This window comes from Dromaius novaehollandiae, chromosome 1 (assembly GCF_036370855.1).
Source record: "Dromaius novaehollandiae isolate bDroNov1 chromosome 1, bDroNov1.hap1, whole genome shotgun sequence".
Classification (NCBI taxonomy): Eukaryota; Metazoa; Chordata; class Aves; order Casuariiformes; family Dromaiidae; genus Dromaius; species Dromaius novaehollandiae.
This window is the reverse complement of record NC_088098.1, coordinates 10,265,763-10,293,531: the sequence shown is the minus strand read 5'-3', so window position 1 is coordinate 10,293,531 and position 27,769 is coordinate 10,265,763. Positions and strand designations below refer to the sequence as shown.

Genomic DNA, 27,769 nt, shown 5'->3' with positions numbered 1-27,769 from the left:
TAGTGAATATTTGTCAAGCTTGATTTTAGTGATTACAGAGAAGTGTTGGAGACACGACAATCTCTGCAGGCGGTTTATTCCAATGATTCATAATCCTTTCTACCAGAAATATTTTTCCTAATACTTGAATCCTCCTTGCTACAAAATGTCTTTTTTTTTTTTCTATTTGTCTTATACGCCAGGGACATGGAATATTTTTCCTTTTCCTTTGCAGCAGCTTTTTGAAGATTGTCTGAGCTAGCAGTTATGTTTAATTATAATAGAAGTTGGATTGGAACAATAGAGTGTTCCATTCATAATTGCTTCCGAATATATTAAATGGAGTCCTTTTTTGCTCCCAAATGAGAGAGATTTTGACAAATGAAAGTAGTTTTGTAAAGTCTAATTTATTTGGTAGTCTTTCCAGCTAATCAGATATGGAGACATACTGTATTTTAATATATCTGCAAAATGTGATTCATTTGAAATACGTTTTTGTTCAGGATCTGATTACTTCCCATCATTTAGCATAGAAGAGAAATAGAATTTTTACTGTAAGTTAAAATTGTTAAAAATACTGAGTTTTTATTCTGTTACTTTGATTTTTACTTATATGGCCAAGAAAATGTAAATAGCACTTTTTAGTCCCAGTTCAAGGAAACACTTAAGCAAATGCATACTTTTAGCACTGTTAAATTATTCTGCATAAATATGTAAAAGTTATTCTGTAATTATAAATCCATATAATAAAGTATATCCAACAACAGCAGGAATATGTGACTGTGGAAACAAGCAGACATTTTATTGATCAATAATGCAGAATATTAAGAAAAAGTGGAAAATGAGCAAAGTAAATTATTACCAAAAAATGTTACTGATATATATTTTGTTTAAATTATAAATAACAAACATCAGTTCAATGCAGACGTTTATACTGATGAACTTGACTGCTTAATGTTTCATAGCAAATTGCAGAGTTTTATGGATTTTACTCATTGAGGTTGGGAGCCATGCTAAATTGTTCATTGTATTTTAAAATTCAGAGGGTGGATAAAATATCATCTACTGAGAAAGAACAAAAGAAAAAAGACAGAGCGGAAGATGGCTCTAGCAGTAGTCCATTATAAATTCCGAATAATAAGAGTAATTATTCAGAAGTGGAACATCTGGGTGCAGATTCACAAAGAAAAAAAGACATGTAAGTCTTCACAGCTATTTTCTAAGACAAAATGACATGTTATTTAGAGGAGAATTATGCTGTATTAATTGGATGTGAAATATGCTTTTTTCAGGAAAAAAATGGCCCAACAATGTGTCTTGCTTTTAAAGACTTTTGGTCCCTCTCTTTGCTGTGGTGTATTGCAGGATGCCATTGGTTGGCCAGCGGCTTAATCCTGTGAGAGCAGTGGTTCCCTGTAGCGCTTTGCTAGGATAGTGCTGGTACTCTCCGCTGAAGATTTAGGAATGGAGCTGATGCAAAGCAGGCTTGGGAGGTGTTAGGGAAGCGGAGTGTGTGTAAAAAGTACAGGGTGAAGTGGGTCGATGTGTTCTTCTGGGAGGTGAAGAGTGCAGTGATTGGGGTAAAGCAGGAGGGATCACAAGAGTCAGAGTCTTGGCTTCTGTTAGAGGAATGCTTGATAGGCGGTGGGGAAGGACTGAGGATCAAAATAAATCAGAAAAAGAAGACAGAACAAAAAATGCTTTGTTCACTCTGCCTGACGCTTTCTGTGTTCCACAGATCCCGCTAGTGTGGGGTTTTTTGAATGTCTCCACACAGAAGGAGCTGTGAACATAGACTCTATTAACCTGACTTCACTCAGTCATACAGAAGCTCTTTAGAAGTACAGAATGGGGCAAAAGCGCTACATACAGCTGTGGATTTCATCTCATAAAGTTATACGAGAATCAACAACTCTCACAGAGCAGGAGCCCCAAACTGTTGTCAGACTTCCCTGAGCAGTTTTCAGAGCCTTTCTCTTCTTTTTTATTCCTTTTTCATTCTCTTGTAAATACTGCTTTCAGCGAAGGCAACTTTTGTTAATCTTAAGTCCGCAGAAGCATCTGGAGGCATCTGGTGGGCATAATTGCACAATATATTTCCTCCCATGACAAAGCTGGCATGCAAAGAAACTCTGTTCAGTCATTCCCGGCTCTGTTCCTCAGTTTTTTGACTCTTCACTAGTACCAATATAACTGTTTGTAGGATTGCACTGTAAACTAGGGTACTGGAATGATTTACAATTAAAAAAAATGTTGGTCTTTTTTCTTGAATAAAATCTGATCACTTTTGCAATCTGCTTATAATAGAACTGTCCTGTACTGTGGGCACAACCAAGGAAGGAGTGATCTGTGACAAAAGTCCAGGAGTGAACAGTATGTTGTGAGAAAGGATTAAAGGGACTAGGAATTTCTAAACTAGTTTTGCCACCAGTGTGTTGTTAGATCCCAACTAATTAAAATCAGAGCATGTTCATGTAGATACAGTTTGGCCCTCCCATCCAATCCTGGGAAATTTTGCCTGCCTCCCATGGGTCTTTTGGATAATGAAAATTTGATGGTATTTTGCAGTCATTTGCCCTGCAAATCTTTCCAGTTTCTGTACCTTATTGGTTGCATAGCATAAAAAGTTATTAAAGTGTATAATTGAAATGTAAAGTGTACACTTACTAAAGTGCGTAATTAAGTAATATCATACAATATGTTCCCTAGAACATGTAACATTTAAACATGACTAAGGTAACAGAAAACAAATTTAGGAATATACTGTCAAAACTGCATATTTTGCTGGATTTGAGACACACTGGTATTTTTTCACAAACACATATAGATTTTAAATGTTCCTTTATAGTCATTTAGTTTATTGCAGTTGAATTTCAAGATGCCTTTTTGTTAAAAATAATAGCTACTTTAAGTGATGCTATAGTGTATATTTAAAGTTTCAAAATTTACATTTTAATCACTGTTTTGGAAGGAGAAGACTGCATGCCACACTTGTCGAGCATAGCCCTGGTCCATGACACAGGATTATGTAGAACTAATTACTCAAGCAGCTGTTTGTTCTTAAAAATCTCCAGTAAGAAGAGTCTCTGAGTTCTCTTTGTAGCTTGTAGTTTTTTACAAGGTTAAAAAAGAAAAAGTAATTCTGAATGATGACTTTTTTTCAGAAAATTGAACTGATTTCCTCTTGTCTTTCCTTGAATGACTGTGAAGAACATTTTATTTCCATTGCCTTTGTAACACCTTTTATATATAGAAGGACAGTTTCAGTATTCCACATGCACACTCTTTTCCCCCAGACTAAAGAAAACTCAATTCCTTCAAACTTCCCTCAAAAGTAATGTTTTTTAGTTTGTATTAATTCATAGTGAGCTTGTGGTCTTTCATAACCCCAAATCTTTATCCACTGTACTGCTGCCAAATATCCTGTGTGCTTTTTTGTACATTTAACACTTAAGTGTAACACTTAGCACTTGTCTTTACTAAATTTAGTTTTATGACTTCTAACTCCCTCTCCACTTTGTCAAGACCATTTTGAATAGTGTCCTGTGAATTGCTCACAGTTCTTTCCCTCTCCAGTCCAAGTGACATCTACAAATGGTATGAATATACTCCTTTCTGTGCTATCCAAAACATTTTTAAACTTATGAAGTTATATTTTATTTCACTTAGGTCTGTATACATTTTGCAGCTTCAAGTCCTATGAAGTTACTGGCTTTGGTAAATCAAGCTGTAGATCAATAATGTCTTATATGGAATTCTAATAAAATGGAATTACGTCCTATTTTTGCTTTGCTTCCTAACTTGGAATCCTATTGTAAAGGTTTTAATTTTATCTATCATAAAAAGTTGTTATTTATATCCTTACAAAAAATAAACTGAATAACTATTGAAAAGTAATTTGGTAAACAATCATTCATCTAAGGCATTTAAATGACACACTTGTTCTTAATTATGGTCCTCAAATTGGTTATCATTAAATATGTTTTTCAGTGGCAACAAGGAGACTACAACAGATCTTTAATAAAATATCTTTAAATGCTGTCTTAAAAGCTTGGCATGCAGAGGCCTGCAGTTCTTTGAAAACAAAAGCCTATTTTGAGGTATGCAATATAATGTTTCTAATATTGTAAGCTCAATGATTAAAGATTATCTCCATAAATTCTAACTGTTATGGAAAAACAGCTCTATCAATATTAAATGAAACATTTTACTGAACTCCTGCAAATACTACTGTTTAGTACTTACAGTGTTATAGAAGTAGACCACTGCCAATGTGATCTAGATGCCAATTTATGGCTAAAAGCTTGGTCATATCTTAAGCAGCAAAAATGGTTGAGTGTTATCATATATTATCAGCAATTTATCTAGCTTGGATCATGTGGCTGATGTCCATCTCCTGTTTGGGACTGCCAATAATGATGATGCCTCTAGACCCCAGCTAGCAGAATCTAAAAGGTGTAGATCCCTGCAGAGTGAGGGGAAGCCTCAGTAACTCCATCCCCTCCCAAAAGGTATTAGGTAGCCAAAATGGGAGTGTACATCACATGTGCGTTTGCAGTGAATAGAGCTGCGTGTGCGCTTCTGGACCCCATACACCCCATCTCCCAGCAGTCATATCTGGCCTCACTGTGGGAAGTAAGGCTCTTGTAATTTCTGGGGACATTTCTCCAGGAAAAGATAAACCATGCTGCAGCTTGGTGGGATGCTAAGGAGAGACCGTATGGGGACTGATAACATGGGGATTCCAAAACTTGCACTCACACGGCCAAAGCTCTCCCACTGTTCGGGTCCTTTTGGTTCGCCTACTGTAGGGTGGTTGGTCAGAATGAAAACCACCTATGCACAATTAATCCTTTGCTGGCTGCCAAGCACCAGTTGTCACATCCTTCCCAGAGCAGTAAGCCTATCATCAATCCTGCTTCTTCCCTAGTCCCTAAAATTATTTGGTTGACTCTAACTTGTAATGTTTTGTTTCTTGTCCCTCCCATACCTTTTCCTTAATCTGTTTTCTTGCTGGTATCTTAAAATACCCCAAATTTTAGTCTGACTGGACTGGGTTAACAAAAGATGTCCTGTTTCTGGAGGACAGCAGGACATTCCTAAGAAATAATGTTCTTGAAATTCTTTCCATTTTTAATAGCAGTTACAAGGACTGGTTTGACTTCTGTAATTAGATTAGAATACATATAACAAAAAATATAGCTGAATCTCTTCACATTTTTGATTAGTATGCACTTTTGTAGGCATTTTGGGTGCAATTAAATTACCTAAACATAGGCACTTGATGTAATTTGGTATGCCCCAGGATAAGGCAAGGCCAGACTAGGCAGGCCTCCATCAATTCTTAAGCCAGTGCTCAAGAAGTGCAAGAATTATCTGCAAGTCCTGTGTCATAACTGCCAGTCTTCTGTGGGAGTCTAGGATACTGCAGGGCATCTGAGATGACACTCTAATTGGCTTTAAAATGCATTATTAGGCCAGTAATGATGATGATAAGAAGTAAACCTAATGGGCCAGAAGGACTTATGCTACTACTAATGGGCAAAATAATTTTTCAGAATGGCAAATTATAATCTAAAGCTCATTATCTGCATTTGTTCTGTTCTTTTGGTCTCTCCCATTGTCGTCTTCTTTCCCATTTTCTTTACTAATTTTTCCTTTCCTCCATATTTTCTCCTTTCTATTCTCTAACAGTATGTTTCTGTCATATAGTGTACACAAAGTAGTGTATACAATGTTTTAGTTTGGAAATGTAGATTGTCTCCTATGCTTCTATATTGTATTGCTACAATTCAAAATCATGAGATGGACCCTAAAACTAAAATTATCCTTGGCAATAGCAGTTACAAGTGTTTACAGATGTGTAACTATATGGGATCTTGAAAATATGTAGTTAAATTTAGCAAATTTAACTTCCTTTTTTGATAATATTTCTGAACATTTAAATGTATTTAAAAGTTTGAACTCGGGATTAAGGTAAAATTGTATTTCTCTTGTGCCATCTTTTTTGCAGAATTTGGTAAAGAAAGGTCAGGAAGGCTGTTTTGATTCAAATGAAGATCTTACTTACGAATCTGTTAAATGTAAAACATCCAGTTTACCAGAAGAAGCCTTATTAAAGGTTTGTTGGTATTCTAAAAATAATAAATAATGTGTTATGTATATTTAATTTACAGTATATATTATGTTTTGCTTCAAAAGCTGTCTGTGCAATGGAAAAGAAGGTTCCTGTTGTTCTGGCTGCTGCACTTCAGGACAGCTGGATCCTTTGAAGTATAGTAATGCTATTCCTTTCTTCAGTGGCAGCTGATCATATTATCACATTCTGAATGCCCCATCCTGATACTGAGAAATTTCTCTGAGCTAAGACCAAAGGAGAAATAGGGAGAATCAGAAAGGAAGAACATGAAATCAGGAAATCTCTAGGAGAGGTAGAGCTTGGAACGCCAGAGAGAAGTAAAGGGACTTGCTTGCAGCAGATAGAAGATCGTAAGCTAAGCCCCAGCAGTGATAGCAGTTTATTTTCTCAAAGATAGAGAGAGGACTGTACAGAGATTATGCCACTCAGGAAGACAGTAAAAGCTGCTAGCTCAGAAAGCAAGACTAGGGATAAAGAATCTACTTTCACTTTAGAGCGTGAAAGCTTGTTGATAAGCTAACTTGTAGAAAAGAAGGTAGTTCCACCCAGAAGTAAGAAGTTCTGGCCAAACGGGAGTCTTCATGTGCAAGTTGGTAAAAATCTGTATAATCGGTAGAGCTTAATTTGTGGTAATATTTAAGGAAAAGGACATGTTTATTAACTAATGGTCATGGAGCCTTCAGTTGTAAAGCCCAGTTTGACTAAGGTCCATTACTGAAAATAAGTGCCATTGAAGGATACATTGGAAATACTGCTAAAATGTTTTGATCTTTAATGTCTTACTTATAAACTTTAATTTCTCATAGGCATGTATCTCCACTAATTTACAATCACAAAAATGTGAAAATGGCATTTCAGAAAAACTTGATACACTTTTCTTTTAAATATTATGGACTATAGTGTGCTCAAAATTCAGTTTTATCCTATGAAGCCTAACACCAAATGCATATATTTAGTTTTAAGCATGTGCATAATGCCACTGAAGTCACAGGAATCTTGAATCTGTAAGCTTTTGCCAGATCTTGGCCATAGTTTACAGACCTTATCAAATCAACTTTAATTCTTTATGTCATCCATATGGATTCCACTGGTGGTGCATATGGTCTTCGTGAATGTGAGATTGGTTTATTTTGGCTAGGTGCATCCTTGGGGCTTAGTCTGTGCTATTTCCTTAATACTGGCTAATTTAGTACCCAAAGAATTTCTACTATTAAATGATTCAGCTATGGGCTGAACTTGGTAATGGTGATACTCATACGTCTAGTTACTAAGACTTTGTTACTAGTTAAGGAAGAATGTCTAGTGTGAACCTCTTCTTCAAAAACTGTGCACTCCAAGAAGTGTGTTTCCCCCTATAGAAGTGTGAACACCAATAAAACAGAGGGAGAGATTCGGTTACTGTATGAGTAGCAGAATGAATGAAATTAGATCTGCACTGCCACCTCCTAATGTTCTTATCCCTAATAAGACAGTACCATATTATGAGTGGTTTTTGGACTTTCCCAGTGTGTCACAGCTGAACACCTGAGTCCCCTTGCTATGCAGGAATCACCCTTGAAGACCTAGACAGCTTGCATACCTCTATACGTACCAAACTTGTCATACCTATACATAATTGTTCAAGATTTCAGAAGGTCTGTGATGCATATTAGCATCCTTTCTTCATTAAAAACCATGAAATAATGTAGTCTTTCTCTTAGTTCCATAATGCACAATATCATTGCTTTTTTCCAGTTTGGGAGAAATCTGTTTCTTGTGTGTTAATCCATGAGTCCTGTCTTTTTGACATCCAGTTCATCAGCTCAATATATGGTGTTTTAGGTCGTCCTCATAGGTTACCCTTTTTTGACGCCACATCCCCATTTCTAGCCTACATTGTTCAAAGTTACGTATAAACCAATGTATTCATCTGAAGTTCACCCATCCAGGGAGAATCCAAACTTTACACGTGGAGGAAGAACAAAACTTTACAGTTACTTGTGGGAAGATGTCTAGGTTGTTTGGGATAAAGATAATTATGACCAGGAATGTCCTCTTTCTAGCTGGAGAAGTGTTACCTTAATTTTCAGCCAGGTAATTTTTCCTGAGGTGAGGTAATTTCTTGGCATAGCTATATATTTGATTGCTGTTCTCCTAAGGCACTTCCATTTTGATTGAAAGGTACTTTTCTCAGGGCAACCTTATTATCACAATTACAGCTTAAAGTTATTTACAGCTGTATTGGATATATTATGAGTTGTCCGGGTTAGGTTTACCAACATACATTGGCACTTACTCTTCTATAATTATTTGTGTGAGAATCGTCTCTGTTACAAAAACGTGTTGGGTACCTATAAAGTCTCTATTCCACATATTTTTTGATAGAAGCTTTTGGATTGGATGCCTACCTTGTAGGGTTTTTCTATCAAATTTATTATTTGTATATATAGGATTCTTAATTTCCAAATACATAGATCATTTTCTGCCAAGAAGTGTGACAGCTTGTAGATTAAGACAGCTCAGTTCAGATCTCAAAATACAAGATTCTGCATGAGAGCTGAAAGCTCAATGACTGACCAAATGTGGCTGTAGGTGGGATCTGCAGATAAGCACCTTGGTTTAGCTGTTTTAATCTGTGAACTGTGTCCCATCCTAGGAGTAAAATCATTGTGATTAGTATCTCAAACAAGAAAGAACACTGTTTATCTTATCTGTGGTTCGTTCGAGAGGATAGAGTCCATGATCTATCCTCTTTGTGTACTGGAAACTTATTTTTCTGGGATTCTCAATCTTTGAGAAGGGAATAGAGGAGTGATTAAGGCTGCTTTATCATTTGTGAGTGCGTTTGCCACAGAGAGTCAGGCCTCACATACATAAACTCTATGTACAAGAAAACCAGAATCTTAGTAATAACATACCAAAAAGAATAGCAGCTTTTGTGAGATATGTAGACGTACTTTTTGATTATGGCTACACAGCAGCTGTAAAAATCCATTGTATAATTTTCTGTTTTGTTTTTATATAAAATTAAATTTATAACCTATATAAATCAAATGTACTGCCAAGAGCTGCGTTAGTGGCTTAGCAGAAAACACTGATGTCTTTCATTTCTAGAGCAATTACAACTCTGACGTCTGGAGCTGAAATATAAGGTAGTTTGCCAGCCCTGACACAAGTCCCATTACAATGTATATTTTTGTGTGTTATTCTGAGGAGAATGAAGTAGAATGTGAGAATTGTACTGTTTTTGCTGAAGAAATAATAGACTGGAAAATTAAAAAAAGAGCAAATTGCACAATCCACACAATTTTCAAGCCTTATTTCTGTGATCCATATATAGATATGTCATTATAGGAAGATGAATTATTTTTGTTTCTCATTATTTTACATAGTATTTACATGTCGTATATATCTAAAATCCAAAAGCTAGAGCTAAGGAAATTGTGTCCCATAAAAGAAATTAAGAACAACTACATTAATGCAGTAGAAGCAACATGAGATGAAAGAAAACAAAAAACCAACTTCAACAATGGATAAGATGAATTCATTAAAGATTGTTAGCCAAAAGAGCGTTGTAGTAAAATTGCTGGATTTTTCACTAGAGAGTGATCGATATCTCTCAGATTTTCAGGAAACAATTAGTAAATAAGGATAACATTTTCTGAGTATTTGCAAAGAAATCAGCTGATAAATTAGAAAGTTCTTTACCTAGCAGGATGTCCATTCAGGAATCTGCACTATTATCTCAATTCTTTTTTGTGACTGAGCACACAGGTAAAGGTAAAGAAATGTAAAACTCCTATATCTAAGCAGTGTACTTATATAGTAGATCACCCTGTTACGGCAGCAGTTCCAGATTTTGCTGGTTAAAAGTGTTCAGTGAGTTCCAGGGCCTGTCTCAAGCTTAAGCTTCTTAGGATCCATCGATGAAACAATTCTTTGCCTGTCTAGCCTGAGCGTCTCCAGGCAATTTCAGAGTATACTGAGTGCAGCAGCTGCTGTCGTTGATATGTAGGCTGGAAGCTGGGGGTGTGGGTCTGTGGGGCAAGCCAAAAATTGTGGCTTTATGTATGTGTAAAGTGCAGAGGGAACAAAAATTATTACAGAAAAGAAGGGAGTTATCCAGAAAACTTGAGAACTGTTGCTATAGAGAAAGAATACCTGAATCCTTCTGTTCGAAATGCTTCAATTTTGTATTAAAAAAAATACAGCTCCCTTGATCCAGACAGAAGTGCAAATCTGGGTGCCTCTGTCACCCGGTAGTAGTTAGGGTACTCTCCTTTATTAGAAGTCTCCTCAGTATTAGTTTCTTTTCCTTGAGCTTTCACTATTTTGTTCAGTACTGTAAGTACAAAAAAGGCTCCTCTCTTTACTGTCAAGAATCTAGAGCTTCCCAATAGGTATGTGTCTAACCCTGTGCTGCAGAAAGTCTGGTCACTCTTTCTTTGTTTTCTTGCCTCCATTAACCTTCATGTTTGCTTTTTGGTAGATACAGTGCAACATCTTCAGCAGGAGATTGTTAGTGGGTGCTGTCTCCGCCAGGACTCTGGTCTTTGGTTAGGATGTCTTCCTAGAAGGCAGGAGCAGAGGAGGAGATTGAGCCAAGGTCTTCCGTAGTGCGTGAATCTTGATTTAGGGTCTCCGTGATTTTAATTCATACTAAGAGCATCAGATCCTTCTGCAGCTAAAGCTGTTTCTACTTTCTTGTTTCTCTTTAGTAGCTTCTGTAGAATTTGTGTTTACTTTGAACATTCACAGACTGTGGAAAATAAAGCGTGCCTGGACTTCTCAAAGCTGTGGAACTTAGAGTAATGAGATTTTATTGTCTGTAGCCCTCTGGAGGATATTTGGCACTGGTTCCTTTCTAAATCACAGGGTATTTGTTTTGGTATATCCCTGTTATTATGTTATCATTTATTGTAGCTTTCTGTTCTGTTCCCATGCAAAAAATGTCTGTCAGTTTATATTTGCTGCTGGAATAAGATCTGTCTTCAGGGCCAGCTGTAAATCATTTGCTTTTAAATTTCACCTTTTTTTGGTACAGCTTCTTATAAAAGTCAGCAGCACCATAGTACCCTAATGTGTTATTGACAGAAAGTGGCTGTGCTGCTCTCAAGCTGGCTGCTTAATCTTGATCTTACGTGAAATTAACATTACAACAGACCATTTCAGAACTGAAAATTCAGAGGAATGTTAGCAGAGAGTGTCAGATCAAAATCCTTGCTTTTTTCTTCTATGAAGAAACTAGGCCTTATCAATAATAGTAATACATCCTATGTTTTTGTTCTCATTCTAACAAATCATGTAGTTCCATTTCTTCAAATACTTTTTGTGATCTACATCAAAATTCCTTAGAATTTTAAGATAGATTAAGTTTTGAAGTTAAAGAAGTAGTCTAAATGTCCAAATCAGTCAGACTTTCAGCTAGTAAGCCTGTGATGGATCCAACTATAATCATCATGGGATGTAAGTCTTTAAAAGGATGGGGCTTTTGTAGAAGGCATTTGTTATTGAAAAGGGGCTACACATTTATGTGCTTTCAAAAATCCTTGTAAGTACCTAACTGCATTATGAACTGGCTAAATATCTTTAAAATTAATATAGCCATAATAAAATCCCAGGATTCCAGAATAAAAACATACAGCCAGAAAAATCTACTTTTTTGATTATTTCAGACAGATGATGTATAACAGCAGCCTAAAAGAACTGTGTTTAAAATAGATTTTCCCTCCATTAAATTAATACTGTATTGGATTAGGAAATTACACAGGATTCCACCATTTCCATTCAGATAAATTTTATATGTGATACAAGTGGCAAAAGTTAACATTACTGTCTCCATGGTTTGCCTGCCAGGATCCCTGTGCAAAGTCCTACCGTGCAATTACTTCATTTGCTTGGCAAGAAGTTGAGGTTTGTACATTCTGCAGCCTAATCTTTTGAGGAGACATAATTAGAAACAGCCACTTGGAAATTTCAGTGGTGTGATGTGAGGCTTATTTTCATAGGAAAATATTTATAAATTCTTTGGGGTTTTAATGCATTTTTTTATTTTGATTTGTTGCATCAGCTTTTGCAAACAAGATATTCGTCAGAGCATTACTGAATGTCTTTTGTACAACATATATTGTGTTTGTAAAATCCAGAGTTTGCTCAATAACCAGGTCATGGCAATGTAGCAGTTATACAGGATTTAGGCACTTCAGGCAGGGCTTAGGCAGAATACTACTGAGTCACCTAAGTGTCTGACTGTAGCGATCCATAATCTTCATCTTTCGTCCAGCCCTGCAAGAACCTTCTGTTGTATTCTGAAGGTGTTCAGAGTGCAGTTAGGCATTTACAACGACCTGGCTATCCGGGTACATATGAAAATTTTCCAGCCTGCGTAGCATGGCACTTCTCTCATGAGTCAAGTTTCTGAAATCAATGCAAGGGTGCCATGCTTCCCCGAGCAGTCTGACAGATGTCATCAGTGCACACTCAGTATACAACATGAGTATAACTGTAGTGGTCCAGCCAATGGCTCACCAGCCTTGGTATCCTCTTCCTAATGGTAATTGCAACCTGATAAGTTGTTTTGGTGCCTGTATTTCTTCTGTTAAGAAATGGAATTGAATAATAATTTTCTCTAAATAAGATTTTTCTTTCGTGATTTCAGTAATTTTGTGCATCTTCCTGTATCTTCTGTCTGACATCCTATTCTGAATTGAATTGTTCCTTATTCTGACTGTCTTTGTTCCCCTTTTCTGCATTTTTCCTATTTCTCTGCGTGACCAAAGATTTATATGGAGTTCAAGATAGAAACATTGAAGATAGGAGCACACCACAGATATATATAAGTGTCAGATGATGTTTCCTGTTTTGTTCCCTAGTACTTTCCTAATACTTAACGTTCTGTTTCCAGTTCTGAGAATTAATGCAGATTGAGATGACTTCCTCCGAGAACTACATGTAGTGATTCCAAGATCTGTTCACTGTGTGAAGACACCTGATTTAAAGCCCAGCATTGTGTATCTGCAGTTAAGGCTGTTTTCCACTCTGTGCGCTACTCTGTGTTTATTGTCATTGAATTTCTTTTGTCATTTTGTCTCCATTCCCTCCATATCCTACTACCTTCTTGGAACTCTTTGCAAGATGCTCTTGAATTTGATCACTCTGAGCATTTTGTATCCTCAGCAAATTTAGTCACTTCAGAGTTCACATATTTATTAGCATACAGTATTGTGAAACACTACTGGTCATGTCCCTCCTTTGTGCAAACTGATGATTTATCTGTAGCTTTTGTTTTTTATCTTTAAATCATTTACTAGTCAATAAGAGGACTTTCCTTCTTATCCTACGGAAGCTCAGCTTTCAAAGAGATTTTATTTATACCTCGTATAAATAGAATTACTTGTATCATCAGCTTTGTTGATTATTTCAAAGAACTGTAATTGATTTGTGAGACATTACTTCCCTCTATAGAAGTGGGGTTGATTCTTCCCTAGTATAACATGCATATTTATATATCTACTAAATTCTGCTGTTTACTGTAGTTTCAATGTGTTTGTTCAGTCAGGCTTACCAAAGATGAGTTCTCCAGCTCTTCTAATTCTTCCTACATTAAATTCTTTATAAAATTGGTATCATATTTGTCACCATCCAGTCTTCTAATACCATGCCTATTTAGAAATAGATTATGTACCTCAGTCAGTTCTTCAAGAATTTCACATTCTATTTCATTTTAAATTTTTTGGTGGTTATCATCTGGTACTGCTTACTTATATTCATTTTTTTAATTTATTCTAAAGCTTCTTTCACTGATACTTTAAACTTTTGAGAAAGTTTATCAAATTCATATGGCAGATTAGGCTCTATATAAAATGGAGTCGTGATCACTTTTTAAAATGGGGTTGCAACAGCGCATGATACAACTGACAGGTTGGTGCATTCTTCCAGACTGTCATGTTTACTGTTATACAACTTCTGTGGTCCACTGAAAATTAAACTCCTTTTGAATAAAGATAATTCTTATATAGGACAGGAGATAACCAACCCTTATTTGGTTATCCTTTTGGTTAGAGACACCTCCTAGGACTTACAGGCTCAATCATCCAGGCCAGAGCCTGGAATCTAGGTCCAGAAATGCTGTAGCGACTAGATTGTTGTATAAAATGGGAGAACTGCGAAAGATTTGAGGCACTTCTCTGAAAGAATGGATAGCGCTTGCCCTCAGGAAGAATTCGGGGACTTTCAGAGGAGGAGAATATCTTTTTGCAGCCCTGAATGAGGTATCTAAATTACAAAGAATGAAGACATATAAGACAATTCTCTGCAGCAATTGGCTCATTTAAAGTTGCTCAGTGCTTCATTTTTTTAAACCCAAGATAGCTGGCTTTCCTCATGTCCTGGATATAGAGCTCAGGCAGCTAATGCAAGGTTTTGTAATCTACTGGAGGAACAGGCACTTGTGTTCTTTTTTTGTAATTATTCCAAAATTCTTTACAATATGTGGGATATCTGGCATGGCTTCTTAATATCTTGAAAATAGGGATTTTGTTCTACGTAGTTTGGCACAAAATGGAAGGAATTCATACAATGAAGAATTGGGCACACATAATATTTATTTATGAATAAATTTGTATGTTGTATTAAGAAAATTCAAATTTGTTTTATTGTTCAGTACAACAGTAAATATATTAATAATTTTTTCTAACAAGAGTATGATTTATTTTCCCAAGAATGGTATTAAATAACGATGTTGCATTAAATCTTTAGGTATGAAAAATGGTCCGAAATCATCTTCAATATTTCACAGAATCCCCCTTTACAGCTTGACTGGACTGACTCCAGAGCTAATCAGACTATGGTCCCAGCAACCTCTAATATTGCTTAAAATTTAAAAAATGTATAGTCAAAAGTTACACAGTGCTATTTAATTACTTTTACATATCTGCAGGTTCAGGCAATTTTAATATACACACAAGCATTACTGTATTTTCATAAAGTAACATTAGTAATCAGTCTTCTTAAAATATTCTGCATATTTGGAATATTAAGTGTATTTTTATGTACAAGAAGGAAACATTAAGTACATTTTTAATACATTTTTGCAGGTATCTTAGAATTTTGGAAAAAACAGTTTGGCCTTGATTCTGCAAGTCTGTATTAATTTGGATTTTTTTTTAAACTCATACCAGCAGTTCTGCTGATATCACTGAACTTCTTTAGTGAGTAAGGATTATTTGTGGGACAGCAGATTTTGAGGATCAGGCCAATTGTTTGAATTTGTTACTATTAATGTGATGAAATGTTGGCAGTAAAAGTTACAACGTCAGTGATACTCCTATCTGTTTTTTCTTTTTCTAGATAAAGTATAGCCTTTGGATAGGTTTTATAGGTTGAAACAGAAAATGCTTTTAGATCCTGGTAGAACATTCATAATATTTTTGTTTATTTATTTTCATTGAACTTAGTCTCTATGATAAAAATGGACTCCAACTGGTATATTTTTGAATCCTGTTCCTTTCAGTAGGATTGCGTATAGTACAGAAAGGATAGAAGATTCTCTTAAGGAAGGAATATTTCCTTTTGTGAAACAAGTCATTTTATTAAATCATCCCCTTTTGATTCTAACTGTTTTTCAGTGACTCATTTATTATAAAATAAATTTCAGTATAACCAAGATAACCTGTACTTTGGTAATCAACACACTCCACACTTGCACTGACAGTCACTATTTCTTTACTTCTTAGCCTGATTACCAGAGGTGAAACAAAATTTGATATTACTTCCTTACTTTTGCAAAGGCTTTATGTATATTCCTTCTGAGCACAATACTTATGCCTGTATTTGACCCAAGATTGGTCTAATATCTATATAGTTTGAGTGAACTCTGGACATGGTATGCGTTCATTTTTCTGGATAATATTTCAAATTATACTCCATGTACTGATATAATGCAAAACAATTTTTATTTTATGTGACATTGTATGAAATGTTAAATAGGTAATATGGAAATACTGTTCTGTAAAACACTGCGATTCTTTGGTAGGTTTTCACTCTGACATCTTATTATTGAGGTACATATCTTAATAAGTACTGAACTGAATGAACATGTATGTTAAAAAAAGTTTTTCTGTTCAGTGACATATTAGAGGATAAAATTAGAAATTCTTTTATATATTTTTTGTATTGGCAATTACCACATAAAGTTTGAAGAGTTATGTTGGTGTCAGCCATTGATACATTGTGCAGTTATGAAAGTAAGTACATTACAGGCATGAAGTTTTGCTTATATAATAGTCATGTTAGGAAAAAAGTGAGATTTTATTGACTATGTTTCTTTCAGGTGATTTCTTTTTCATTCTTACAATTTCACCTTTTAAGTGTTGGGGTTCCTATCAGATATTTAATTTTATATTTCAGCATATGGTATAGTACTTCAGTTCTCCAAATGCTTAGGGATATGGGAATTTTTTTGCCTGTAAATAATCCTGATGTCTTACATAAAATTCTGCATATGCCTTTAGTCTTTGAGACTTAAATGTATATTACATTTTCAGATGGTTATAATATAATACATATTTGCTTATGTAGCAAAGGCATTGAAAATGTTTTTATTGTATTTTCCCTTATTTTGTTTTAGTGAGCTTCTAAGCTGAAAAATGGAAAATGTTAGTATTCTACTAGCAGAAATACTGTTTCACAGTTGGTCATAAAAATGGCAGGAGAGGAGCTATGGAAGAAGCTTAGCAAATATTCTTTCAGTCTCTTACTTTTGTGGTCTCGGTTTGCTTTATCTGAGATTATCTATCATGACAAAATCTTTTTGGAATGCTACGCTGCCACAATCATTTCCTTTTTCAAAATGATGTTTAGTGACAGCAGTACATTTTAGAATATTTGACTGCAAGAAATGAACTATTGGGATAGCTTTTATATTTTTTCTACCATAATATTACAAGACTGTCTTTAATATAAATATTTACCAAGTATACTAGTTACATTAAAAAGAACTCTGAGGTAGAAACTACAAAAACTCTCTTAATAGGTAATTCAAATTTGAATTTTAAAGTTCTATTTTTAATCTACAAAGGTTTGTTCGAAATCATATTGTTTCAAATAGGTTTAGGAGAGGTGCTTGAACAAGTGTTCTGTTAACACAAATGAAATGAACTGCTGATGAAAAATCTCCAATTTTGGAACTCATCCCTGTCCTCTCCATCACAGCTTGAATTTACACACTTTTAAGCAAAGCCATCTTTTCATTTTCTTTGTTAAGGATGTTAATGACATTCTGATATAAAAGATGTGGAATAAAGTCCTAAGAAAGAAATCTTTAATTTGAAAATAGTTCTGTTTTTTAGGATAGATGAATGTGCATTGTTTACTGCTGCAGTGATTCTTACTGAACAATTTTTAATATCATTTCTGTTTTTCCAACCTAGATTTTTCGTTATGTAAATTTAGTTGATCTGGCAAGATGTGCTCAAGTTAGTCAAACCTGGATGCTGCTAACTCAGAACAGTTCATTATGGAGTGATGTAAGTAACATAATCACTTTCAATATTTTATTTCTATTTTGTTCATTAAAAAAAGAGTGAAACGAGGAAGTAGGTTACTTCAAGTATGCTAAGGATCTAGGACAAATTATTTATCTCAGAATTTGACCTGTTCTACCCAATCACATGAATAAAAGTAGGAGCAATTTAAATGAAGTTGTCTGTGGTACATCATAAAACCAGCGTAACTGAAAAGAGAATCAGTCACTAGGGCTTGGCTATAGCCCACTAAATTTAGACAAGAAGTGTCTCAGGCTCCCTCTGTAGTCTACAAGGGCACTATATGACTACTGTGGAAGGAGAATGTAAACTCAGTTACAGATATTCTGAGCATATTTCTGTTTACTCTAGAAGAGTCCTGTGGTCCCTGGAACAAGTGGTACAGACCAGCTCACTTCCATACTAATGAAGTCTTAGAGTTGTTGGTGTGGGCCTTTCATCTCTAGACCACTATCAGTGTCCATGTTACTGCATTGTTTCCTGTACCCTAACATCCCAAGTGCCCCTGGCACACACATTTCTCTCATCTTGCCTATCTCATACACATTATGTGACCATGCCATCATGGTCTGCTTTAAAGGCCACACCTGACATAGCCGGTCTGTGCCTTGAACTTAAAAGCATGGTCACATTGCTTGCTATTGCCTTCAGCAGTGCTATTGAGGCTTCAGTTATGAAGGACTGCCTCAAAGATGTCCATTCCTTAGGTGCTGAGGTGCTATCACTAGCAGTGATACCTTGACCAACATTACTTTTGCCATTGTATCATTGCCTCACATATAGCCATTTGTCAGCAGCACAAATAAACACTAAGGTCAGATTTTTAAAAGTGCGTGGGCACATCAAGCAGGATTTAGTCAGATTTTAGACACTCAGGTCTAAAATTACAGTCCTGAAACCCTGTGCTTCTGCATAACTCTGGAGATGTCTAGTTTGCTAGGCATCTCCTTTGTGGACTGAAAAGTTTTTTGGGTGAAGCAGATTCATACTCTTTTGTCCAAAAACTACCTGACCTGTGAAACTTGCTGTGAAATCTGCAAGGGAAGGCGAGCCAGGAGCAAAGGGTAACAGAAGGACAGGCAGGGGCAGTACTGCACGGACAAGGGGGATGGTGCTGCAGAACCCAAGTAGGAAGAGCAGGGTGGGTCCAGTGAGAGTAACCAGGATCAGCCACCCACCAGCAATTGCCAGACAAGTCTCTAGTGACAAAGCAGCTCCGAGGTCAAGCCAGACGGTGAAGTTCAAGAGTCAGGGGGAGAGTCATGATCAGCTAGGCACATCGGCAGGCACAGGCATGCCTAAAGCGCAGCTGAGGCAAGGACCAAGGGCAAAGGCCTGAGTTTAAATGCAGCTTCTGAGTCAAGGGAGGAAGCCCCTAATGAGGTTTCTCACAGCTCTTTCTCACAGCTGAGCTGTTTTCACAGCATTCTTGTTCAGGGTTACACTGCTACACTGTATTGGAGCTCATCTTGAACTGAGGTAGCTAAAACCCTGGGAAGAAGAGGTTGCAGATCCTGTCAGTGCACCTGCGACCCTGATGGTAGGCACCTCTCTTTCACTTGAGGAGATCCATTTGGGATCCAGAAAGTGAGCAAGAGTCATGCCCTGTGAGACTGAGAAGAGCTCTCAACTTGGCTCTACTACACTGTTCTGAGTGGGACACCAGGCTCTACTTCCCAGGTAGCTGGAGGCATGTATCTGCATTTCTGACTGAGGTAAAGAAGCTCCAGAACACTCCCCATCTCTGCTTACCTTTTCCTGTTTGCTGGTTCTAGGCAGATGCCTGTTCTCTGAGTTTTTCCAAATTGACCTTCTGATGTTCTTAGCTGTTATGTATACTTTGTAGGGTCTCACTGTTCAAATTTGAGCTGTTGAATCTACCAGCTCAAATCTACCACTGTTGAATCACCAGCACCTAAAAGATATCATGGTGCCCTACTTGTAGATGGCTAAAGTCTTCGTGTGGTCTTATCTTAAATTACTGCGATAAATTCGTGATCTTAATGAAGCTAAGGTTAAAACTTCTGATATTTTTAATTTGAGAAGAACGAAATCCAAATAAGAAAGTGGAAAAACTGGAAAAAGTCCTGAATTCCTAACTTCCTGGCACTGTAACCACTGTCAACAATTCTGAATGAATAATCATGATTGATTTTTCTAACTATTTCAGTAATGAATGTATATTATAAAATTTAAAAAATCAGATGCAGTGTAGCAGTAACAAGTTCTACAAAAGGAAAATAAGTGTATATGCTCTTTATGGCTTTTTTTATGAACAAAGAAGGCATGAGAAAGTCTTCCTCCAAAAAGGAGAGGCTTTTAACATTTCTTATGAAAATTTTATATTTTGGCTTTTCTGCTCTTTATCGAACACTTAGCAGTCAGCCAGCAAAAACTATTTTCTAGTATTTTTGTTAAAATTTCTTAACCTTGAACTTTTGATAGACATTAGAAAAAATAATTTTTTTAAGCAGAGAGCAGACATCCCCAATCTGCAGTTTAAATCATTTAAAAAATCTTCTAGTAAAACTAAGATGATAGATTACACATTCTTGACATCTTGATATATCAGTAGAGTGCTAACTAGAAAAAAAAATCTTTAACATCTTTAAGATTTTATGCATCTTAAAGGAAACAAGTAAAATAAAAATTAAAGTCTGACAATTTTCTTTGCAAAAGATATTTCTGACTAGTTATATTTATGGGCAGTGAAAACTAGGCTTAATTCCATAAAGACTGTAAACACATGCTTCCTCTATGTATGAGTATTGTTAGTCAGCTCTGTAGGATTTTTATGTTGTAAAGAAAAGATGTTTCTGTGTTTTCCAGACTTTTGTGATTCAGTGTTTAGATGGAACTTATTTTAATAGTGATTTTCATAATGTTATGTGTTTTGTATGTACTACTTATTAATAATTACATATTGAATTATATATGAATTGCTTAAATTTTTAGATCAATTTTTCGTCAGTAAAGCACAAAATTCAGGACAAAATAGTAGTAAATATTTTGCAGAAGTGGCGTCCTTATGTATTTCGTTTGAATCTTCGAGGTTGCTATTCTCTTCACTGGCCTAGCTTTAAAAGTATCAGTAAGTATTATATATATTTTTTTTAATTTTAATTCTGTCTATGAATTATCTTCACTGTATTCTTAGCTGTTGTTCCATTTTGCACCCTATATTCTTCTCTATAGGTCCAGCCATAATTAAGCAATATGAGTATGGGATCTGTTAAATTACTTCGGATGCCTTCCCCATCTTTCATTGCAGTCTGTAGGCCCAATACTATCCATATGACTGAACATTGCTAGAATCCCATAAATGCTGTGACTATATTATGACAAATGAGTTTGGAATGTGAACATATGCTGAAATGTATCAGAATGCCAAAATCCAACTATACTGAGATAATTATTCCAACACTCAGATGTAAAATGCTATGATATTGCATGACAACTTAAATCACGAAATGTGGTTCCTGGGAAGTCTCTATTCCCCAAAGAAATTACTTTTTTTGGAAAAAAATGGTGAAAAACAGATTCATAAAGATCTATACTATCTGATTATAAACACTTAGAACCTTGTAGAATAATTGGGAAAATGCTTGCCTGCCAGTTATTCAAAATAAATAAGGAACATGCATGATGCCTGTTTAAGTAATACTTTTTGCTGATGAAGAAAAACATTGGAGAACAATTAATTTGAAAATAAAATAAGCATCTACAGAATAGGGACTAGCTTAATAGATTAGTAAAATGTGAATTTGTCTATGTGCAGTATTGCCAACTTTGAAAGACAAATACCTCAAACATCATAATTTTAAAGACAAGGTTTGGATCATTTTGGTCCATCTTTGTTTTTTTCAATTCCTCCTCTGTTAACAGAGTATTCTGGACCCTTCTACAACAGCTCTTGGTGGAGAGCAGCACTGAAATTGTCCATAGTGAGAGTTCCTACTTTGGACAATTTCAGTTAGAGATAATAACTTCTGAAAGTCTTTTGGGGGAACTGGCTGTGTAACATCCAATGTATACTGTGCTTTTGAGAGTTTAGGATCTAGTCAAATTTTGTCTGCTCTTGATCTTTGGAAGTCGTTTTCAAAGGTAAAAGTAACTGAGAATCCCAGAGTGGTCCAAATGTAGTCTTCAAATTTTAGCACAAAGTATAAGAGGCGTTTGATGCTACTGCCAAGGCAAAGCTCCCCTGGATATGGGAAAAGCCTCATAGTCCTTCCTGACAGTTTATGTGGAAGTACATGTGACCATGTGATCTGGAGTTCCCATCATGACAGCATTTTGCAGTAGTATCAGCTCAGTAATCTTTTTGCAAAGCGCTTGAATAGCTCTGCTAAGCACAGAACTGGGCAGGAAAAATAAAATACCTTTATGACCAGTGTTAAAGGTTCAGTACCAGCTGTCAAAGTGCCCTTGATTCATTAGGAGTTACCTGCATCCTAACATGTTCAGCCGTTTTGTCATGCATAGTGCTACAACACCTTGGTAGTGTTTTCATAGGAAAATTTTTTTCTGCTACATCTGGGCAAAATTCGAAGAAATATTTTTGATTGCTGGCATAGCTTTACTTCAGTGTTTCTCTAACGGAAAATGTAACCCGTTGACCTTTCTAGTCTACACTTTAACTGAATGCAAATGAGTTTAAAAGTTTTTATTTTCCAAATAAAAAGTGTATTTTGATGTTTTGAGATTTTAATGCATTTATTATTTAATCAGATAATACACAACTGAAATTGTTGATGCAGCATATAACAATTTCAGTATTTTGCTTTGTTTTAGAAAGTGATGTTTGTAATTATGGGTGAGAACAATTTGATCTCTAGAGTGGTGAGGGAAAAGCACAATTGGCCAAGAATAAAAGGTATATTTGATCATGGTCTTGGCTTTCAAATCACAGGAAAAAATAACATTCTCAGTTATATCAGCCTGCAAGTTATTTAGTAAAATAATTTAATTTAATATTATAATGGACTCTGGCAGATAATAAAGCAAGCAAGCCAAAATGATTCATACACAGTCACGTCATCTCCTTATGGGGGCTGTACTTAGAAATGCTAAATGCTTTCATGATTTTGTTTTCCTTATGTATTTGATTACAAACCTAAAACCATAGTAATGTTTACTGTGTAACATGACCTAAAATCATATATATTCTAATATTCGCTTTCCAGTGTTTCCTCTTTCCAGAGAAGTTTTTGTTTACATTCCATAGTAATATATTTAGAATTTTGTACTTAATTTCTGTTTTCTCTGAGAATGTTAGATACATTGTTGCTTGCTTCACTTAATTCTTTAATACCCATCAGTCTACCAAAAAAAAAATCAGAGAAATCTTTCCTTTTAAATAAGTTTTCCTTGAAAGAATAACAAAGCTTTTGTTACTATATTAGGACATAGTGCTATTGTTAATAAAACATGCCAGTGTGTATTGGTATAAAATCTAAAATTGCACTGCATTACATTTGTCGTGCTATTTGTCTTTATTGTATTCCACTACAATATTAAGTGTGGAGGTATTGGATGAGATGTTTCTAATGATGTTCTTCTATTGAGGAACCAGTGCTTCTAGCTTGTATGCTACAGTTGAAAGGATATCGTTTAAAAGGATAATGTACATTAGACCAATTTTTTAAATTGAAGGTTGGATAGTTCCAGAAGGTATTACATGTTACTAGTATTTTGAATAAACTCCACTGATATATTGATGACTAGATGAAGTCTCCTTGGAACTGGTATACATAATAGCTACACTTAATTTAGAATGAAAGTAAAGGAACAGTTATTTTTGGAATAATGTATCTTAAATAATATAAGCAACTCTGTAAAACAGGCCTTCTACAAGGTCAGTTCAGTGGGGAGGGGAGAAAATTCAGAGAGAACTAAGTGTTGTTCTACTAGAGCTGCATGGATGTGAGAAGATGAGAGGCTGGATAGAGAAGGAAGATGACAACTAGGGACAAAAAGAGAATCATGGTTTGTGCTACTCTGAAAAAAAGCTAAAAGAGAGAACTTTTTGCTAGATTGTTGGTCAGAAAAAGAGATTTGGAATATATAGAAAATAAACTATCCCCTATAGCTTTTTCTGCTGTAAGCCAGGAAAAAGGATCAGAATTTATGCTGTCATAACTCTGGTTGAGATGCATGACATACAGTGCAAACTGTATATGAATATACAGGTAGTAGGCAGGTCTTGTTGCAGCTATAGTGGTCTAAGATAAGCAAGATGAGGTTAGAAGATGGAAGGCCTGAAAACAGCATTCATCAAAGCTAGCAAGAAGTAAGAACAGTTGCTCTAACATTAAACTTTATGTAATCACCGTCTTTTCTATCAGGTGGTTTAAATTGATTTGTATCTAGTTGAAATAATTTAACTTAGAAGTATCAGCAGAGGTTGTTGGTTGCCATCCATTTCCATGTATTTTATACGTTCAAAACACTAAATTCAATCTGTGTATCTACAAACTATGTGCATTCTATTTTTCTTGAAAATTTATGTTTTCAGTAGGCTCAAAATCAAAGATTATACTCATTTTCATCTAATTACTGCTATTGATTTTAACCTAATTGCCATGAATCATACAATTGTCCACAAATGTTTAGAAAACTTTGTTATATAAAACTGATTCTTCTAACTTTGACAATATCCATTTATTCCTTTTGAGAATGAAATACATTAATATCAGTGTACAATTGCTATATGGATTAATAACATATTCCTTTTTTTAAAGCTCATTGATATTGATCATACAGTCTACTTGTGCCGTTGCTTTGAAGCTCTTGTAGATGGTTTGTAATTGCTGCAAAACTATTTTCTCTAACATTTTTAGATGGTTGAAAATCATATTGGAATTCTCTTCCATTGGCATTTCTTCAGCTAACAATCTGCACTGAATTGTCTGTTCAGTTACAGGCTACAGATGTTATGAACCTTTCCATTCTAACTTCTCCAAACTACAGTTCTGACTTCATCTTTCCAGACAAATCCAAGATTACACAGATTTTGGCAACCTCTTTTTATTGTTAATGGTAAAACAGCACTGATGTTAGCTGTTTTTAGGTCTGTTTGGCTGGGTAACCAAGTTTATATTTTTCTTTTGTAAATTAATTGGCTGAAATTTTTTAAATTATTTTTATGTAGTGCAACTTTTGTGTTATTTGCATGATACAATAGTCGTTGTTTAATTTCTGCATATAAATGTCGTATGTTTCCAGCTCAAACTGTTGTTGGCAAATGAGTGTGCTGTTGTGCCAAAAAAAAAAGATTTTATGAGATGCATGGATTACAGCTCAGCTGTTTGTGGTGTTACTCCACCCACTCAGTGATCTTGGAGAATCGTTTGACCTCCATGTGTGCCTGGGAGTTGCATTTAAAAGTTGCCATTCATACTCCTAATGCAGGAGCTAAAATTTCCTCAGAGCTATTTGAAGATTTCTGTTTCATTCCCCATACTAGTCACACTATTGACAGACCTATCCATTCTTCTCTCATCCCATCACATCCAAACAAAGCAAAAGAATCCTTTTTGTGTTTAACGTGTGCATTGTAGATGGGCAACTGCTTCTTTGGAGTTTTGTGGTTTATCCCTTAGGACATACTCTGCGCATCAAGAAGACAAGAAACACGATCACGTGAAATTACTTCTTGGATATGGACAGAGAAGGAAGGGGAATTAAGAGAGAAATTACTGAAAGAAAGGACTTAAAAAGCATAGGAAGGAAAAGGAAGGCCCATTATTTTCTTCTAGACATGGAAATGCCACTAGGGCCTTTGTAATTCAATAGTACAGACTAAGAAATGCTAAGATTAAATTGTGGTTTGTGGCTGTGGTGTTTCATGGGGGGTGTTTCCTGGTGTTTCATGCTTTACTTTACAGAAAATTTCAGAGAAACTCAGAGAAACAGCAAGTAACCCTATAATGTTGGACTTTTTTTTTGACGAACTGTAAATCATTTTCTCCTTTATATATTTTTTCCAAATTTAGTTTTGTCTCTTTCCTTGGGCTGCCTTGCTTGTGCTCTATTTTCTTCCCAGTCTCTATGGTTTTCCTGTTCATACAGTCTTTTTTCTAAGCATTTGCTACTAGTCACTGTAGGAGAACACACCTAATATACCCTTGCCCCAATCTATTATTTCCATTCATGTGTTCTTATATTACAGTTTTGCAATTGCAATTACTGTCTATTCTACCACTTCCTCAGTTTGCGTCTCTGAAAACGCTGACCATTTAGAAAAGCCTTATAGGTTCCTGCTAGTTTCTCACTTTTCCAGGAGGGCTTTTTCTCTTTTTTAAGGAGACTGAGAGTTCCAAACACCACTTGAATGACTTTTATCTATTTTATGAAAGTTCTGCAGTACCATTGCAAATCTGAAATATGTAATAACTTCAGACTGTAAGGATTACAGCAGATTGTTCTTAAAAGTATACAAATTCTGCTACTCTTTGAAAGCTCTAGCGGCCATCTACAGAAAAAGTGGCAAGGATAATTCTAACATTCAAAACTTTTCAGTCCATCCTTCTTTTGACTACAAAAAGCCTTTTCTCTTGTTGATTATCTGAGATCTAGACAGATGCATCTAAAGTACTTCAGTTTCATTTTGATGATATTGTCTAAGTCACTTTATTATCGTCGTGGAGCTTCTGAGACCACACTGATCACACAAGTCCACACTGAAACCTTCGTTTGCAAGACAGTTGTTGAGACACAATCCCTCAGAGTCTCCATGTTGATGGAGACTTTACTTACAGTGAAGTAAACTTGACTTACAGGCTTCACTTACAGATTTTGCCCTTAATTCTGGCTTCTACTGAACAGTTGTCTTTATCACTGCTACTCCCAAGTATTAGTCTTGGTCCTAAGAGGGACACTTTGTGACCTATTTAGGAATCCCCATGGCCTATGAACTTATCTACAGCAGTTAGGCCTCTGCTTGTGGTCCTCAGTCTGACTCCACTGCTTTTCCAACTGCTGACCTCTTGCTGACCACACAGGTCAGAGACCTCTCACCCAGCTTTCCTGCTATACTTTTCATGGACTGCCTTTTGTACTCTGACTTTGGCCTACCTTTAGCTATTTTTTTTTCTTTTTTTTTTCCTGAACACTGACTCTTTGTCTGCAGAAATTAACCTAACATGGTTCATAAACTAATTTTTTCCAACTCAGGTTTTCTCCATTAGCTGTGCTGCCAATAACAGCTGTTCTGTTGCGGTTCCATTATCTGTCCTTTTTAGTCATTCCCAGTAGTTTCATTCTGTACTGAAATAATCCCCCAGAGTTTGAGAGGAGGAGGAGAAGCTCACTTAATACTGGCTACTACCTATGAGAGATTTTTTTTTCTTTTGGCACTTCCAAAGGTTTCTAGAAAATGCCCCATCTAGTGAATATTTCTGGCCAAATGGGAATCTCATCTGTATTCCATCTTCTAAGGATTATTCTTTAATACCTAAGATAATGCTTAAGATATTCCCAGGAACAGGAATGAGTAATATAGTATTGTATTTCTTATAAAGTTTTGAAAAGATGATGCAAAAGAGATGGATAAATTATTCATCTTATCAGTAAAGCAATGTTAAATAGATTCATCATCTTAATGATGGGGGACATGAAGGGATACAATGAATTACACCGTGTTTTTGCTTAAGGATTCCTTGGCCCTCCTACCATCCTTAATATTGTATGAATATTTCATTTATGTTGTGGTGTTTTTTTCACATTGGCATAAAATTATTCTCAGTGCTCTGTATTACACTTTTAAAACAAAGTATGTGACTTTTGGGGCTTGTGGCTGAAGCACCAGAGGAATCCATGAACTCTGTGATTCTGTGCAGAGCTTGGAAAGAACAGTTTTTCTCCCTGGAGCATTGCAGAACGTCTTCCATGATAGCCAACAGATATTTAAAATTTTGCCTCTGAATCTCTATCTTGCACTTCCATATTTCTTACTGATCTGAGAGTAGTAGTAGGACTAGAGCTGGGAATACCAAAGTTTTAATCCAGCATCTCCTGTTTGTCTGCCATGTTAGCTTGGGGACTTATTTATCCTTCCCATCTGTAAAAAAGGCACTATAATACCTGTCTTCAAGAGGCACTAGTTCTCTTAGTTTAATGTTAACTG

At 35.7% G+C, this 27,769-nt stretch overlaps 1 protein-coding gene across 1 annotated transcript in view; it reads left to right on the top strand.

Annotated features, from left to right (window-relative positions):
- FBXL13 (F-box and leucine rich repeat protein 13) overlaps positions 1-27,769 on the top strand; it is a 98,599-nt gene that overhangs the window by 9,229 nt on the left and 61,601 nt on the right. Inside the window, exons 5-9 of the mRNA XM_064505255.1 lie at positions 1,023-1,177; positions 3,970-4,079; positions 5,993-6,100; positions 17,527-17,622; positions 20,596-20,731. Coding sequence (XP_064361325.1) covers positions 1,023-1,177; positions 3,970-4,079; positions 5,993-6,100; positions 17,527-17,622; positions 20,596-20,731 — 605 coding nt within the window. The remainder of the gene's footprint in view (positions 1-1,022; positions 1,178-3,969; positions 4,080-5,992; positions 6,101-17,526; positions 17,623-20,595; positions 20,732-27,769) is intronic.